A 19180-nucleotide genomic window follows, 5' to 3' on the forward strand; every position below is an offset into this window, starting at 1 on the left:
ATCAGAATAGTCTTCATTTTTTAGCAGTGTAACACACCTGGAACATAACCTTTGTCCTGGTTTCATGTTAAGTCCCATGCACTGGTTCACTTTCAATACTGATTTTATATCAATTTCTCTGAGGCTACACACCACTGTCTTCTTATGAATCCGAAATGGATCAAAACAACTTCTTTGTAGGAAAGAATACTTATCCAGAAACACTTTCATATGATGATAACAAACACTAAAGTTTCCTGGAACTGTACTTCTTGTGCCCACAGGGTGTATCCCAGATCTCCATAGCAATAAATCTTGGTCCGATTCATCCAGATCATACAGTACAAATCGAATGCCACATTTTGTTCCACATGTTGTTTTATGACATTCAGATGCTTGTGCTCTACCAATACTGCAACTTGTTTGAACAAAAGCACCGCTAGTACACTCTTCTACCTCCATACTGACTTTCCACAACAGTACTGACCAGTCTGAACTAGAATCTTAAAAACATGAGTAACCTGTAAATGTTGCTTGTTTCCTTCGTTATTCCTGCCTAACAATGACTCATTCTGTCCCTGTAAACTACCATTGTTTAACTTTCTGTTGCCTAATGGTTCCCAACAATTGCTGTAGCTTTATCTGAAACAAGCTGTCTGCATCATCGCTATTACTTGCTAAATCGTGTTAAAAGAAACGTAACCAAATACATCTCTGTCAACTTTTATTGTACACAAATGCCTTGCAATAACAAGTTGAAATTTTGCCACATATTATGTTATGGTCTACTTCTGCTGTGTTTGAAATTTGGCTTGGATATCACTTGTCGCTTTTGTGCTACCACACTTAGAAAATCCATGTTTTTCAGGTAATTTTTCAGATTTTTGTATTTTCGTGTGCATGTAACTCTGTTTGTGTGACTGATAGGGGCATGATGAGTTCTGTGTGTGTTTAGGCCACATTAAGCTTACCACAAAAAAATTTATACCCTTTTTGAGTGAATTATATTTGGCATAGAGGGCACCTACAGTATGTACCTTTTAACATATTACATTTTTTTAATCACATTTTGGAATTTTTTATTTTCCCTCAGAAATATGTTGTTGGTGTTTTGATTCATACAGTGTGTTCTCTAAGTGGATGTTACTGGGTTGTAAAAATTTCACTGGACTGTGCGGAATAGTTCCAAAGATATTAAGACCTGAAATTGGGTCTGAAGATAGATTGCCAGATGCGGGTTGCAGTTTCAGGGTCACACCACCTTTTTTCACAAGCCATAATTCTGGAACTAATTGGCAGGGGAACTTAAAATTTTGTACATGAGTGTTCCACACTTGGTAGCATTGGTATGCTAAATTTCAGCGAAATCTGAAACTATCAGCTGGAACATTTTGTCAAATTGGTTGAATTGACATGGAATGACCCAGGTAATATTTATATGCGTTCAGAAATGAAGTTACCTTGTTTTGATCTTGGCTCAATATTCTTTAACTAGCTGTTATCTTGCTTGGGATCTATTTCTGTGAGAAAATTTTTGGTGGAAAAACTTGTCCTAAATTTGCTACTAAAATCTGTGAAGTTTAGTCCAGAATAAAATTTTGTGATTCAAATACTCAAGTATCTATCTAAATCATTTGCCTAGGAAACACATACATTTTTAGAAATGGAATGATCAGTGTTACTAGGTGGTAACACCGGACTTTTGAAGTAATATATTTTACAAATTGCACAATGTCACATTTATTACACAACAAATCATTTTTGATCACATTATTTCCTAAACTACAAACATCTGAATAAGGTAAAAGTGTCCTTTTCATGCATGAAAATATGGGATTTAAAATAAGACGTATCAATTCTTCCCCATAAAATTATTAATGGGTCCAAAATTTTGATTATACATGGTCTTACTAAATCTTAGATACTGCATATTTCTTTAAAAAAAAGGTTCCATAAAGAATATCAGTACTGTGATAATGAACCAAATGTAAATCTGACTTCAAACAATAAGTCTTAAAAAATATAGCTCATAAATGAATTTTGAAAGGTAAGAAAAGGAAAATGGTATTTTTATGTTAGCAGTGATATCAGGGGAAGTGCATATGTCTAAAATTGCTACATTTCAAGCTATAGCCTACAATGACATACACCTATGTTGTTAGTTGAGGGACACTTAACAATGAAAAACAGATTTAGAACATCATCCAGCCTAATGGTTTCGCATTCCTACAGCGTCAAGGAGGTGTGCTTTTCCAACACAACAAAACCTGTACACACACTTCTCACATTGCCCAACATTGTTCCCAAGGTGTTCAGCTCCCACAGCATGTACAATCATCAGACTTGTTCTCACTAAACATGTGTGGGACCTAATGGGTTTACATCTGTTCTAGTCTGTGTTACTGGCAAATTCCCTTGACCAAAAATCAACTGGTATAGCACAGAGCAACAGTTCAATGATTGTCTCTTTGTATAATTTTAGGGTTGTGCTGTACGCAGTGGAGACAGTGCAAGATGCCAGACTGTTATCCATGACGTTTGTTCATAGATGTATGACCCTGGGAATAACATCATATACAGTGCACGGTATCATACGTGAATAAAGCACTATCTGGAGGATCTCCGGATCATTGTCCTGATCCTAAGGTTCCAGTAAATTTCCTTAAAAGGCACATAGTCTGAAAGCACTCCTTCCCAATCCACCACTCACAAAACCATCAACTTTAAAGGCAGACCCGAACGTGTTGCTGCTTACGTCACATACCAGTTAACATGCTGGAAGTGGAAACTTTCTTCCCAATATTTGTTTTCATGCCGCATCCCTCCTGAACTATCCCCCTGCCCTATCTCCTGCCTTCCTTCCATTCTGCAGGTCTGTCTTCTGTCTCCGTTTCCCTCTCTTTCTCCTACTCAGTCTCCATCCTCCTCTTCTTAATCTGTTTTTCTGCCCCAACCCTGCTTCCTTTCTCCCAATTCTACCTTTTTCCTCTATCACCTACATCTTTTGTCTTCATTCTTCTTTATTCATCTGCCACTTATTCCATTTCCCTCCCACACCACCATTTCTGCTGCCGTGCCTCCTATCATCAAAACAGTGACTGGGGCTGCCTCTCTCCCGAGGTGATGATAGAGCAGTCTGCCTTCAGATCATGAGTGGCAAAGGAATCAGTAGGAGTAAGGTTTGATGGCTGCAAGATTTCTTTCTGGAAAGTTTGATAGATTCTGCAGTTAATGAAGACGACTGTTTTGGAGGAGAGAAGGAGGATTCCTTTCAGATTTTGGCATATTTTTCTTCATCTTTCAATCAAAAATCCAGGATGGAATAACAACAATATGAATTGATTTACATTGCTGCACACCACATAGTGGAGGTCTTCAGTGCATGACAGGGACAATTAAAAGTGGGCTAAGCTATCAGACAAAGTCCATCCACAATGTAAATAATGTACGAGGTAATCTGGCAACTCAGCAAGCACTACAAGCACTGAGTCGTTGGCAGGCAACTTTGCTAACTTTCTGACAAATCTTCTTTTGAGCTAAAGTAAACACACACACACCTGTAGAGCCGTATTTTGCAGACAGAATCAAACTGTACAGACAGATAAATGTGGGGATCTAAGTGTGTGTATGTGTACACTAGCTCTGAAATGGATAAGTCCAAGGGCTAGTGAAGTTGCCATTATGTTTTTGTGGCAGTTGGTGATTCAATTCTTCTACAATTCATTGCATTGTTACCTTTACTCCTAAGTTATACAGGGTGATTCTTATTAACATATAAAAACCCCCAAAGCAATACTGATGATGCTGAGACAAGTAATTTAAGGCAAGACACATGGAGCCGAATCGCTGCATGTGCTGTGACGTACATCATCTGGTGACATCATGTGTTCAACATTCATTATATGCTTTTGGGTATTTCCCAACATTTGTGGCCCCAAATCTATATCGCTTCAGGGGTTTTTAAACATTATTACAAATCACCTTGAATAGACAAAGTCTTTCACTTTCACACACATACACACACACACACACACACACACACACACACACACACACACAACCCACTTTCACATGGACACTGTTGTTTTTGGGTGTGGTGACCTGACTATCACCTTCATCTTTCTTATCTCCCCCACCAAACTCTCTTTCCTCCTTAAAAAATGAATGTAATGCTCAAAAAGGTAGGAGTATTGTTTCCTATTTTAAGTTTTTCTATCAGAGTTGGTCAACCTTGACATCTCTTTGTGATTTAAACAATTTTCCAATTTTCTGACTGAAGTTACAATTGTATTCAATTACTGATCTATTTCAAGTACCTACTATCAGTTTTTCTACACCTGATTTCCTAGTTCATTACACTGATAATGGCTGTGTGGCACATCTCTCTTCAATGTGTGTCATAGCCCCTGACACTTCACATGATGTTATCCCATAAAAATTCACCCAGTATATCATTATCCACACTCACACCACACACCATAAATATGTTTTCTGCATAGACAAGCATATATTCTCTCTCTAATTGTTTTTGATCTTCGGTTTTTCCCTTAAACACCTCACAGTTCCTGACTGCAATCAATCTATTAGCTTGCCTCACCTCAAAATCCTTACCAGCCTGCTCTTTGACCAATACATCGATTTAACAAATAATCATGCAACAGCTCCTGTCCCCATTTACAGTGCCTCATCTTCCTTACCTGAGACAATTAGTGCCCTCACAATCATCCATGTCTATACATGCTGTAAAACTGAATAAAAATGTCACGTACCACCTAAAGATATTATACATCACATCGTTCACCTCCCTCTACAGTGGCATTGAGCTGGAGCAGTAGTGAGACACTGGACACACGTTCAGGATAACAGAGGTTCACAACCATGACCAGCCATCCAGATTTAGGTTTTTGATGGTTTACCTAAACCTTCGAAAAGAACATGGCCAATGTTCTTCCCTACCTTTCCCCAACCTTGCACTCTGACTATAATGCCCTTGTCATGCAGTTAGTTAGTTAGTTGGTTGCGTGTTCCATTGATCAATCACATGGTACGGTAGCTGTTATTGATGTGGAATGTGCCAAGTGCACAAGAAACGCACATATGATTACAATACAGAGTTAAGGATTAATATATTAACACTTCTATTATCTACCCCATTCCCTTAAATGGCACAAAATGCATATACTATATTTATAGATTTATTTATTCCTATTCAAGAATTCATCTATGGTATAGAAGGAGTTGTCAAGGAGATACAATTTCTATTTATTTTTGAAGCTATTACTGATGTCTGTCAGACATTTTATTTCATCTGGTAATTTGTCGAAAAATTTTACTGCAACATATTTTACCCCTTTCTGTGCCAAAGATAGGTTGAGTAAAGGATAGTGTAAGTCTTTCTTTTTTCTGGTATTATAATTATGAATGTCACAGTTGTTTTTAAACTGGTCCATGTTGTTGAGAACAAATTTCATTAGTGAGTAAATGTTCTGTGAGGCTGTTGTAAGAGTTCCCAATCTTTTAAAAAGATGCCTACAAGATGTGCGACTATGAACCCCACACATCATCCTAGCCACTTTCTTTTGAGCAGTGAATACTTTTTGTCTAAATGTTGAGTTACCCCAAAATATTATTCCTTATAACATCAGAGAGTGAAAGTATGCAAAGTATGTTAGCTTACTAACTTCTATATCCTAAAAATTGGCAATTATTCTGATTGCAAACGTTGCTGAACCTAGTTGCTTTAGAAAATTCACAATATGAATTTTCCAATTAAGATTCTCATCTATGTGTGCACCCAAAACCTTAGTATGATCTACCCTGTCTACTGACTTCTGTTGATGTGTTATATTTATTGAAGGAACTGTACTTTTTGCAGCAGAAAATTGTATGTACTGTGGTTTTTCAAAGTCTAGAGCAAGCCCATTTGCAGAAAACCAATTAGTGACTTTTACAAAGACCTTATTTGTATTATTTACAATTGGAGTTTCTTTTACCGTATTAAAAATGACTCTATTATGTGGACAGTAAAATTGTATATTGCTGTCTCAGTGGAACAGCATTTTTGAAATCCAAACTCTGATTTACTAAGTATCCCGTTACTGTTGAGATGGCTAACCACTCTTGAGTACATTACTTTCTCGAAGATTTTTGAAAATGCTGTAAGCAAGGACACTGGCCAATAATTATGACATTTTTGGTGTTCCCCTTTTTGTAGAGCAGGCTGACAATGGAATATTTTAACCTGTCTGGGAAAATACCTTGACTTAGTGATGCATTACATATGTGACTCAAAACATCAGCTGCAATTGCTCCACATTGTTTTAATATCTTATCAGAGATGTCACCTATTCCTACAAAACATTTATTTCTCAAGGATTTAATAATTTTACTTATTTCACAAGAGGTTGTTAGGTGAAATTTAATGTGACTGAAGTTTTTCAAAACAGACTCTTCCATGTACTGCCTGGTTTTTTCTTTTGAACTATTCTCACCGATTTTTTCTCCTACACTTAAGAAATGGTTGTTAAATACATTAGCTACTTGTGTACTGTTGGTTAGGATGGTCTCGTTCTGCTTAATAGTAATACTACCTACCCCAGTGGTTACTTTTCCTGTCTCCCTTCTAACAACATTCCATATTGATTTGATTTTATTGCCGGAGTTGTTAATTTCTTCACTAACATACATATTTCTTGATTTCCTAACAACTTTTATCAGTATGTTACAATAATTTTTATAGTGTAAAACTACTTCTGGATCTTTACTAGTTCTTGCTGTCTCATAAAGTTTTCTTTTTCTTTCTGAAGACACTTTAATAGCTGTAGTAATCCAAGGTTTCTTTGAAAAGTGTGTGGTGCTACATTCAGTAATTTTCTATAGAAAACAGTGTTCAAAAAGGGGTATAAATGTATCGAGGAATATGTTGCATTTATCATTAGCATTTGGCTCATTATACAGGGTGGTCCATTGGTCGTGACCGGGCCAAATATCTCACAAAATAAGCATCAAACAAAAAACCTACAAGGAACGAAACTTGTCTAGCTTGAAGGGGGAAACCAGATGGTGCTATGGTTGGCCCGCTAAATGGCGCTGCCATAGGTCAAACGGATATCAACTGCATTTTTTTAAATAGGAACCCCCATTTTTTTATTACATATTCGTGTAGTACGTAAAGAAATATGATTGTTTTAGTTGGACCACTTTTTTTGCTTTGTGACAGATGGTGCTGTAATAGTCACAAACATATGGTTCACGATTTTAGACGAACAGTTGGTAACAGGTAGGTTTTTTAAATTACAATACAGAACATAGGTACATTTGAACATTTTATTTAGGTAGTTCCAATGTGATACATGTACCTTTGTGAACTTATCATTTCTGAAAACGCATGCTGTTACAGCATGAGTACCTGTAAATACCACATTAATGCAATAAATGCTCAAAATGATGTCCGTCACCCTCAGTGCATTTGGCAATACGTGTAACGACATTCCTCTTAACAGCGAGTAGTTTGCCTTCCGTAATGTTCGCACACGCATTGACAATGCGCTGACGCATGTTGTCAGGTGCTGTCGGTGGATCACGATAGCAAATATCCTTCCACTTTTCCCAAAGAAAGAAATCCGGGAACATCAGATCCGGTGAACATGCGGGCCATGGTATGGTGCTTCAATGACCAATCCACCTGTCATGAAATATGCTATTCAATACCGCTTTAACCGCACGCAAGCTATGTGGCGGACATCGATCATGTTGGAAGTACATCGCCATTAAATTAAGTGGTGCACTGTACACAGTTGCGAATGTGCTCCAGAACAGAAAGGATGATATCTGGAAACAATTGGATGCTATAGTCCACACTTCAGATGCAAAACGTACCTTTTCCCACATGGTATACTGTGAACCATGGGTGCCTTAGATAATAGAACACAGTATACTGTCCTCAATGGCAAGTGTTCATCAGATACAAAGGTATCATCATCTTGTTCCCTATTCCAGATGTTAAAGAAAAGTGCAAATATATTGACAGGTGGCGGTACCTATCAAAACAAGGAAAAAAATCTGGTAAATGTGGACTGCAAAATGCTTACCTTATGAGTGTTTCACAGTATTGAAGATGAATGAGTTATCATAGCTTTTAATGTATGCATTTTAGAATCCATGTATACTGGATTTTTTTCTCATTTTGGTCCATACTACCTCATCCCAAACAATAGAAAGCAATGAGCATGCAGCAGAAGAGATGTGCTTTGTAGTATCAAAGATTAGCAAGTGCTCATAACTCTTGCGATATGCATTTTAGAGCCCATGTTTATTAGACTTTTTTGCTTCAAATGATTGTGCCTGTCATGTCCCCGAATATTAACCATTCCTCACTGGACACCCTGTATATGAACAAGATATGCAGTATGTATGTGGATGTAGAGATAGATATTTTATATCTCAGATTTCTGCCCCTCCCCCTTTTCCCACAGCTCCACATGCCACATTTCAGGTATACAATGATCGACTACATGTGGCACACAATGTGCAAGCCTCCTTCAAAGAATGACTGAAACAACATTTATGAACTGAGGACTTGTGTGTTGACCATGCAGTTCCTCCATTTTCTCACCTGCAAAGATGTACTTGGCACTACAAGCATGTGACCGACAGGAAAGAGGGGATATAAAAATGGTGCCTAACACAAGATAACACTGGGCAACAATAAAAAGGTTTTGGGCTTAAAAATAGTAAATTTACATGTATTTCTATCTGATGAATTCAAAAATCACCATAAAAATGACAGATTAGCTCTTGTTTTGAAGATAAAGTGACATTTCATTTTTTAGGGTGAAGATTTTAAATTTGGTTTTTTTTTTTTTGGGGGGGGGGGGGGGAAGTTGTCACACCTGTCAAATAACAAAACACAAATGCTCTTCAGCTGTTTAAACATAGATACTGTTGCTGCGACTGTGAATTACATGTAGTTTCTACTCAAATTAATGCAAAATTTCTGGTTCACGAGTGCTTTTTTAGTATAAAATTTGTATAAATGCCATGAAAATGTGTAAATATGGTGAATAACTTTAGTTATATTTGTGGTGAAATAACATTTTCCTCGCAGAAACGCAATCTGACGCCTCTTGTAAAGACTGCCTATCAGTATTATTTCGGTATGAAAGTAGGGGACCAGGATAAGTCTTGGGCTCCACATATATGTTGCAACGCATGTTCAGTTACACTGTGAGAATGGCTGAAAAAGAAAAAATAATCTATGGCTTTTGCTGTGCCTATGATTTGGTGGGAGCCTACAAACCATACAGATGACTGCTATTTCTGCCTGACTCCACCTATAAAGGCAGGATTGTCTATGAAGAAAAGAAGAACAGTTCAGTACTCGAATCTTCCATCTGCTATTTGACCCATTCACACATTCGGATAGTTTACCAGTTCCTACTCCACCCGAAAATTGTGTGTTTGAAGTAGAAAATGAAGACAGCATGGAACAAGAAAAACCAAACAAACCTTCCACATCCCATGACCCTGATTTTGAGGGAAAAGATGATAAACCACACAGACTGAGTCAAGCGGAATTGAGTGATCTCATTAGAGACCTTGGCCTGTCAAAGGTGACGGCAGAAATTCTTGGGTCTCGACTACAGCAATGGAATCTTCTCCAAAGTGATGTGAGAATCTCACAGTACAGAAAATGTCACATGGAACTGCTTCCCTTTTTTGAGAAGAAAAATAATCTTGTTGTTTGCTGTGACATTAATGGCTTGATGAAATCTTTGAATTTGAATCATGATCCAACTGAATGGAGGCTATTCATAGACTCCTCCAGGTTTAGTTTGAAAGATGTGTTACTTAACAACAGGAACCTTCTTTCATCTATTCCTGTTGGTCATGCTGTTCACATGAAGAAGACATATGCAAATATGACAGCTCTCTTGGACTCAATTAAATATCATGAACACAAATGGAAAATCTGTGGTGATCTAAAAGTCATTGCCATACTTTTAGGAATGCAACTGGGTTACACAAAGCATTGCTGCTTCTTATGTATGTGGGACAGTAGAGATAGGAAATTGCATTATATTACAGAAGGCTGGCCTGCAGGAAATCTTCACCCTAGAGAGAAAAATGTCATTGCCAAGCCCCCACCTAGACTTTTTCCCTCCTAGTTGTGGAGCTGTTAGTGATGAACATGGTGAGAGATTCCATCAGAACATTTCTGTTATGGAACAAAGATATCAGAGCCGTTTGAATGAAGTAATGCTTGCGGATTACTGTTGGTCTTTGTGTAGGGATTCTGCAGAACTCCATTACAAGAGGCAAGCTAAAAGACGACGAAGTCAATAGGCCACCACACGATTCTCTTCAGACACGACCATCTGCGAAGTATTTTTCCAGCAATTTAGAACTCTTAGCATGTAATTACCAGTAAAAAAAAAAAAAAAATCAAATGCACTTTCATTGTTGTTAGCACGTATGTAATTAAAATGTATCCTTTTCTCTCAATCTGTTAAAATGTAATACTTCCACCTTGTGTATATCATAGAAACTAGAGCTAATAAAAAATTTTCATTGTCATATTTGTTTTCCTCCACCCAAAATTAGTAGGAATTGCCTCATGAAGTGCTCGAAACATTCAAAAATTATTTTTTTGTTGCCCAGTGTAATCAGTCAACAGGACTGTCCAAGGAAGCAGCAAATCATCATGCTGCAAGACTGCACCATATGAATGAATACCTGAGAAGTGTTTAAAATTATCAGATGCCAGTAAAGTCTAAAATCACACAAGTGTTTCATGTAGCTCATCAAACATGTTTGGGATTGGTTGGTCAGTAGCTTGTTTGTCACACTTCATCAACCACGCAGCCAACGTTTTATGGAAGCAGAGAGAAACTGTGTGGAGGGGAATTCCCAAACAACATATCCGTGCCCTTTTCGATTCTATGCTACAACATTTATACGCTCTAACTGTAGCATGTGGGAGCTTCACACCATGCTGATTTCTCAGAGTTTAAAAAAACTAAACTCTGCCTGAAGAGGCCATGAAGGCCTAAAGGTACCCACCAGCTGCCGTGCATCCTCAGCCCATAGGCCTCACTGGATGTGGATAAGGAGGGGGCATGTGGTCAGCACACCACTTTTACAGCCTTATGTCAAGACCAGAGCCATACTTCTCAAACAAGTAGCTCCACAGTTTGCCTCACAAGGGCTGAGTGCACCCACTCAAGTGTTAGCCCAGCCTGACTGCGCGTAACTTTGGTGATCTGACAGGAACTGGTGTTACCCTTGCAGCAAGGCTGTAGTTGTGAAAGTCACAAACCAAAATTAGTTAAGTAATAATAATAAGTATCTGTCTACTGTCATGTACGTTAATTGCAGTGTGAAGTTGATTTTGACCACATGAATCCTTCTTGGTACACCGATTCTCAAAGTTATTAGTACGTACCAGGTTAAAAATCTCTAATTTACCTGAAGCCTCAAATGGAAAAACCATTTTGTAACCTAGGTTCAGTCCTCTAACAACAGAGCAAGCCTTAAAAAATTCTGACACACAGCCATTCTCTGGAAAAATCACACTGCAAAAGGATTGTAGGAATTCCTTACATCCACTATCGTTCCCAGTTTTTCCTGAAAAATTTTTCTGACACTTTGAACATTGCTCCAACTGAGTCCTTCCTGAGTCGTCCTTTAGTTACATGTGGACCACTATCTTCCATCATCTTCCTAACAGATGAAGGTATTGCTACTACATTTATAGAATGGGATAGACTGTGTCAATTCTTGTATGCCTCACATTATAAAACTGTTGTACACGACCCCAACTGATCCATGAAACTGTGCCATTGAAAATTTTAAAAATTCTATATCCTTTACTAGATCTTACACTGCTTCCTACAACTCCCAAACACACTTGATCTATGCACCCTACCCAAAATACCCAAAGACAACCTTCTTTGCTGTGCCATTGTAACATACTTCAAAAGGCTTCACTGGTCACATATCAGCTTAAACTGACTAGTAGCCTCAATGTATTATCCAAGCTCTAAGGTCTTAAACCAAGGACCCCAAATGTTAGTATGTTAATCAATACTATTCCCATAGGCCAAATACCTTCCTTGATATGACATGTATTTACTCTAACATTCAACATACACACTGCCTCTCTGTACTTCAGCATTTCCTGTTTCATTCAGACTCAACAGTTCTTTAAAAGCTTCTATACTTTTTCACACTATCAAATTTAATTTTTGCTCACAATAACATTGAGATACAGCCTATCCAAAAAAATTTGGTGCACAACAATGAGAAGAAAACAGGCCATTTCTTGTGCCAAACTTTCTAAGGGCCATATGAAAGATGCTCTCCTTAGCTCCCACATGGTACAATCATGAATTGGTACAGACTTATTTATGTTACTGTTTTGGTCTGACTGATGGCAAAGCACACTTATCAAAACATCTTGATTGCTATTCTCAACTGATATCAATTTAGACCTTTTAATCCTAAATCATTTTCCTGGACATTAAGCTCCACATCACCAAGACCTACATTTCAGTCCACATAAAACTCATCAATAAACAACAATATCTATACATTGATAGCTATAACTCCTTCTGTATCAAATGCTTGCAGCTCTATAGCCTTGACATCCATGGTAAACAATTCATCAGTACACTAAATTTCTCATGGGTAACATGCTCACATTGCTTCTTTTATGACATATGGATCCATTCACCTTGTATCAGTTAGTACGCACTCCAGAGATGGTAATCTGCCTTCCACAGATAATTTCATTGCCCCACTCTCCCAGACACAACCCAAATCAACTTTGTATTTATTGTTGCTCCTACCGTTCCTTCCTCTTTTTATTAAAGCCAACCGGTCTTTTCTGATTCTTTCTCTTGCTTAGTACCCCCAACCTCATTCTTAAATCTGTTTTTACAACATTCTACCTATTTCCTCTCTTTCTGTCGTTGCCCCAGTTGCATCAACATTTCCTTCCAATGCTGTGTTACACACCAAGCCCTCTATTCAACTAATAAAATCGTCTGCAGCATCGTCGACAGGACTGATTGCGGACCTTTGGTACAGAGCCGAGTGGAGGGTCTGAATCAGAGGCTGAGACGGTTCTGCAACCATGTGGGCTGCAGATTCCTCGACTTGCACCGTAGGCTGGTGGGGTTTCGGGTTCCGCTGGATAGGTCTGGAGTCAACTGCACACAGCAGGTGGCTACACGGATAGCAGGGGTTGTGTGGCATGGGCTTGGCAGTTTTTTTTTAGGTTAGATGGCCTCGGGCAAGTACAGAAAGGGCAACAGCCTCAAAGGGTGAGGGCAAAGTCAGGACATGCGGAGACCAAGCAGCAATCGGTATTGTAATTGTAAACTGTCGAAGCTGCATTGGTAAAGTACCGGAACTTCAAGCGCTGATAGAAAGCACCGAAGCTGAAATCCTTATAGGTACGGAAAGCTGGCTGAAGCCAGAGATAAATTCTGCCGAAATGTTTACAAAGGCACAGACGGTGTTCAGAAAGGATAGATTGCTTGCAACCGGTGGTGGCGTATTTGTCGCCGTTAGTAGTAGTTTATCCTGTAGTGAAATAGAAGTGGATAGTTCCTGTGAATTATTATGCGAAGCTAGGTTAATAATTGGCCCCTCTTACCGACCTCCCGACTCAGCAGCATTAGTGGCAGAACAACTGAGAGAAAATCTGGAATACATTTCACATATTTTCCTCAGCATGTTATAGTCTTAGGTGGAGATTTCAATTTAGCAGATATAGACTGGGACACTCAGATGTTTAGGACGGGTGGTAGGGACAGAACATCAAGAGACATTATACTGAGTGCACTATCCGAAAATTACCTCGAGCAATTAAACAGAGAACCGACTCGTGGAGATAACATCTTGGACCTACTGATAACAAACAGACCCGAACTTTTCAACTCTGTAAGCGCAGAACAGAGAATGAGTGATCATAAGGCCGTTGCAGCATCCCTGAATATGGAAGAAAACAGGAATATAAAAAAAGGGAGGAAGGTTTATCTGTTTAGCAAGAGTAATAGGAGGCAGATTTCTGACTACCTAACAGATCAAAATGAAAATTTCTGTTCTGACACTGACAATGCTGAGTGTTTATGAAAAAAGTTCAAGGCAATCATAAAATGCATTTTAGACAGGTACATGCAGAGTAAAACTGTGAGGGATGGGGAAAACCCACCGTGGTTCAACAACAAAGTTAGGAAACTATTGTGAAAGCAAAGAGAGCTTCACTGCAAGTTTAAACACAGCCAAAACCTCTCAGACACACAGAAGCTAAACAATCTCAAAGTTAGCGTAAGGAGGGCTATGCGTGAAGCGTTCAATAAATTCGAAAGTAAAATTCTATGTACCGACTTGACAGAAAATCCTATGAAGTTTTGGAATTACGTTAAAACAGTAAGTGGATCGAAACAGCATATCCAGACACTCTGGGATGATGAGGGCATTGGAACAGAGGATGACACGCATAAAGCTGAAATACTAAACACCTTTTTCCAAAGCTGTTTCACAGAGGAAGACCGCACTGCAGTTCCTTCTCTAAATCCTCGCACGAACGAAAAAATGGCTGACATCGAAATAAGTGTCCAAGGAATAGAAAAGCAACTGAAATCACTCAACAGAGGGAAGTCCACTGGACCTGATGGGAAACCAATTCGATTCTACACAGAGTATGCGAAAGAACTTGCCCTTCTTCTAACAGCCGTGTACCGCAAGTCTCTAGAGGAACGGAAGGTTCCAAACGATTGGAAAAGAGCACAGGTAGTCCCAGTTTTCAAGCAGGGCCGTCGAGCAGATGTGCAAAACTATACACCTATATCTCTGACATCAATCTGTTGTAGAATTTTAGAACATGTTTTTTGCTCACGTATCATGTCATTTCTGGAAACCCAGAATCTGCTCTGTAGGAATCAACATGGATTCCGGAAACAACAATCGTGTGAGACCCAATTCACTTTATTTGCTCATGAGACCCAGAAAATATTAGATACAGGCTCCCAGGTAGATGCCATTTTCCTTGACTTCCAGAAGGCATTCGATACAGTTCCACACTGTCACCTGATAAACAAAGTAAGAGCCTACGGAATATCAGACCAGCTGTGTGGCTGGATTGAAGAGTTTTTGGCAAACAGAACACAGCATGTTGTTCTCAATGAAGAGATATCTACAGACGTTAAAGTAACATCTGGCGTGCCACAGGGGAGTGTTATGGGACCATTGCTTTTCACAATATATATAAAGACCTAGTAGATAGTGTCAGAAGTTCCATGTGGCTTTTCGCGGATGATGCTGTGGTATAGAGAGAAGTTGCAGCATTAGAAAATTGCAGTGAAATGCAGGAAGATCTGCAGCGGATAGACACTTGGTGCAGGGTGTGGCAACTGTCCCTTAACATAGACAAATGTAATGTATTGCGAATACATAGAAAGAAGGATCCTTTATTGTATGATTATATGATAGCGGAACAAACACTGGTAGCAGTTACTTTTGTAAAATATCTGGGAGTATGCGTATGGAACAATTTGAAGTGGAATGATCATATAAAATTAATTGTTGGTGAGGCAGGTGCCAGGTTGAGATTAATTGGGAGAGTCCTTAGAAAATGTAGTCCATCAACAAAGCAGGTGGCTTACAAAACACTCGTTCGACCTATACTTGAGTATTGCTCATTAGTGTGGGTTCCGTACCAGGTCGGGTTGACGGAGGAGATAGAGAAGACCCAAAGAAGAGTGGCGCGTTTTGTCACAGGGTTATTTGGTAAGCGTGATAGTGTTAAGGAGATGTTTAGCAAACTCAAGTGGCAGACTCTGCAAGAGAGGCGCTCTGCATCACGGTGTAGCTTGCTGTCCAGGTTTTGAGAGTTTGCGTTTCTGGATGAGGTATCGAATATATTGCTTCCCCTACTTATACCTCCCGAGAAGATCACGAATGTAGAATTAGAGAGATTCGAGCGCGCACGGAGGCTTTCTGGCAGTCGTTCTTCCCGCGAACCATACGCGACTGTAACAGGAAAGGGAGGTAATGACAGTGGCACGTAAAGTGCCCTCCGCCACACACTGTTGGGTGGCTTGTGGAGTATAAACGTAGATGTAGATAAAAATGAGTAAAGTCAACCAATAATCTGCTGAATAGTGATAGGTGGCACATATATCATATAATCACGTTAAGTTTTTCACTTTCACTCAATTTTTAGAAATAGTATTAGTGTGAATACACATGCACACACACACGCGCGTGGACACACACACATCTATGAACCACAATGGCAATGACTGCATAATAAGACAACGCCACGCATCTGAATTTGAATAACAAAGAACAAAACACACTTACTGTCCATGCCACTTTTCTGGAAGTTCTCACATAGGCACAGTGTTTTTTTAAATATGTTACAAATGTATGTACATGTCTTGGAATATGCAATTTTCTTCTTACTGAAATGGATCATGCAGTGCATGCTATAATGTCTGTCCAATTACAGTTAACTAAATATTCTAAATGTACAATTTTATATTGCTATGACCTACCTGAATAGTCATACCGCTTGGGCCCCATCCAACGAAATTTTTCACTATCCCTTAGGACATCTCCCAAATAACCATATGAAATAACACTTGAATAGTACTTTAGGAGGCTTCCATTGCTATGAACACTGCATAGATCCAGCCCACGAGTGTCTCCTGTATTTAAAGTAACACTGTGTCATTAAAATGGAAACAATATTTCTGTTTTCACTTTACTTATTACCTCATTTTTATTTTGTCACTGAATACAAAATAAAAGAACATATGACCCTTAACTTCTCTTCACATAATGATTCTGTGTCTCAAAAGTATAAATGTATATTGACACTGCTAGACATGTGATGCTTTCACACAAATAGTATTTTATTACAACTAGTCACTAACAACTTTTAGGTTTTACACTGACAAGCAAAAATAATCATAAGAAATTAAACATGCTTGTAAAAAACTTGTGAAATGAAATGTGTGTTTGGCATAATTGGCTTGGAGTCCCATCTGGGATGTTTGGCTGCCTGGTGCAAGTCATCTTATTTGACACCATTTCAGCTACTTGCACATCAATCAGGGTGAAATGATGGTGAGGACAACACACACACCTCGTCCGAAGCTATGAAAATCCCTGACCTAGCTGAGCATTAAACCCAGAACCACATGATCTAGAGTCAGCAATGCTAACCACAGGACCATGAACTGCTGATGGAAAAAGTAGATGAAAACATATATCATAAACCACTCCTCATGCTCCGTTTCAAGAACTGTTAGAATGTGTCTGTAATGTATGACTTTATCAGAATAGTGATTTTCTACCCTGAAATGAGATCATTCCTCCCCAGAACCCTTCCCACACCACCTCCTAAATCAAAAAGATATAACATGGAAGATCTTCATGCTACATCAATAAACACTGCTCTAAGTACAACACTGTTATAACATAGCAAATGGCAGAATTACAGACATCAGGAAAAGCAACTTTGCAAGATTGCCACAATTTTTTTCGTTTACACTGAAGGGATAAAAATTGCTAACTGGCTACGGCAACATAAACAACTTTTTATTCAAGTAAACTAGAGAATATTGTTGCAACTGGGTGTATATAGACAAAAGTTGAGAGAAAAATTAAATTTTCTGACCAAGGTTTCCTTCACATTTTATAAGAGAAGGGGAAACTGGAAAAAATTATTCTGTGAGAAAGTCGCCAAAGACTGTATGTGAAAGTAGACACAGCAGGGCAACATTAGAATGAATTTAATGATAACAGAATCATGTATCATCTGAAGAGCTGGGAAGTTAAAAATAATAGAGAGGGTAGTTACCATGTCCGATATAAGGGAATCAGAAATTCGGGACGGAAGGGCTTACTATAAAGTTACTTGGGGACAAAATGGATAGTTAGTACTCACATTCAGAAGGCAAAATTCTATGTATTGCCAAGAAGATCCAAATAATTACAAAAACTATACTACCTTTCGTACTTATTACTACCTACCTCAAAGAGGAAAAAAGGGAAGATGAGGACATTTATAAAGTTAGGTTATGTTACCCAGACACAACCTCCTTTCAGTTTTTTTCCTGCAAGTGAATATTTCTTCATATTCAACTGAAAGTGAGAGTGACTATGGGTGACATTACAGAAAAATGAAAAGAAGGTATGAAAAACAGATAAAGAGGAAACCAAAAATAGACAAGTACCATTTATAGTATATTTGTGTCACATGCTACACAAACAAAGAGAATATAAAGCAAATTAAATTTAGAGGAGGTAGATAAATATAAAACTTCCATGGATTCTACAAAACACTGATCAGCCATAACATTATGACCAGATTGTTAACAGCTGGTATGTCCACCTTTGGCACAGATAACAGTGGCGATGGATTGTGGCATGGAAGCAATGAGATCTCAGTAGGCCCTTGGAGGGAGATGGCACCACATCTGTACACACAAGTCACCTAATTCCTGTAAATTCTGGGGAGGGGGGGGCAATGAGCTCTGACACCACAGTTAACCACATCCCAGATATGTTCACTTGGGTTCACATCTGGTGAGTTGGGAGGCCAGCATACTAATTAGAACTCATCACTGTGTTACTTGAACCACTCCATCACGCTCCTGTCCTTATTTTACATGGCAGTGCAACATAGGCACATGCGTGGGAAGTTGGCTGCGGAGACCATCGTTATGAGTGTTCAGTGCACAGTGTGTTCAGACACACTTGTACTCTGCCTACTATTAAAATCTGATGTAAGTTCTGCCACAGTTTGCTGCTTGTCTTGTTTTACCAGTCTGCCCGACCTATGACATCTGAAATCTCTAATGAGGGGTGGGTGCCCAAGCCCACAATATCTGCATGTGGTTTCACCATGTGTATAAGACACTCACCACAGCACTCCTCAATACCCAAAAAGTTGTGCAGTTTCCAAAATGTTTGTGCCGAGCCTTTGAACCATTACAATCTGCTCTCAGTCAAGCTCAGATAGATCACAACCCTTCCCCATTCTACACACGAACAGCATGCTCACTAATTCTACATGTACCATGTGTGTGTCTGACTAGCAGTCATGCCTTACCAAGTGATGCTGCTATCACTTGGATGGGTTTATATTGATAGTAGGTCAGTTGTCATAATATTCTGGTTGATC

The 19180-nt window shown here is 38.8% G+C and overlaps 1 protein-coding gene across 1 annotated transcript in view; it reads right to left on the reverse strand.

Moving 5' to 3' along the window:
- LOC126469668 (ceramide kinase) overlaps positions 1-19180 on the reverse strand; it is a 276003-nt gene that overhangs the window by 52588 nt on the left and 204235 nt on the right. Inside the window, exon 5 of the mRNA XM_050096817.1 lies at positions 16545-16697. Within this exon, the coding sequence (XP_049952774.1) occupies positions 16545-16697 (153 nt within the window). The remainder of the gene's footprint in view (positions 1-16544; positions 16698-19180) is intronic.

The sequence above is a fragment of the Schistocerca serialis genome, chromosome 3, assembly GCF_023864345.2.
Source record: "Schistocerca serialis cubense isolate TAMUIC-IGC-003099 chromosome 3, iqSchSeri2.2, whole genome shotgun sequence".
Lineage (NCBI taxonomy): Eukaryota > Metazoa > Arthropoda > Insecta > Orthoptera > Acrididae > Schistocerca > Schistocerca serialis.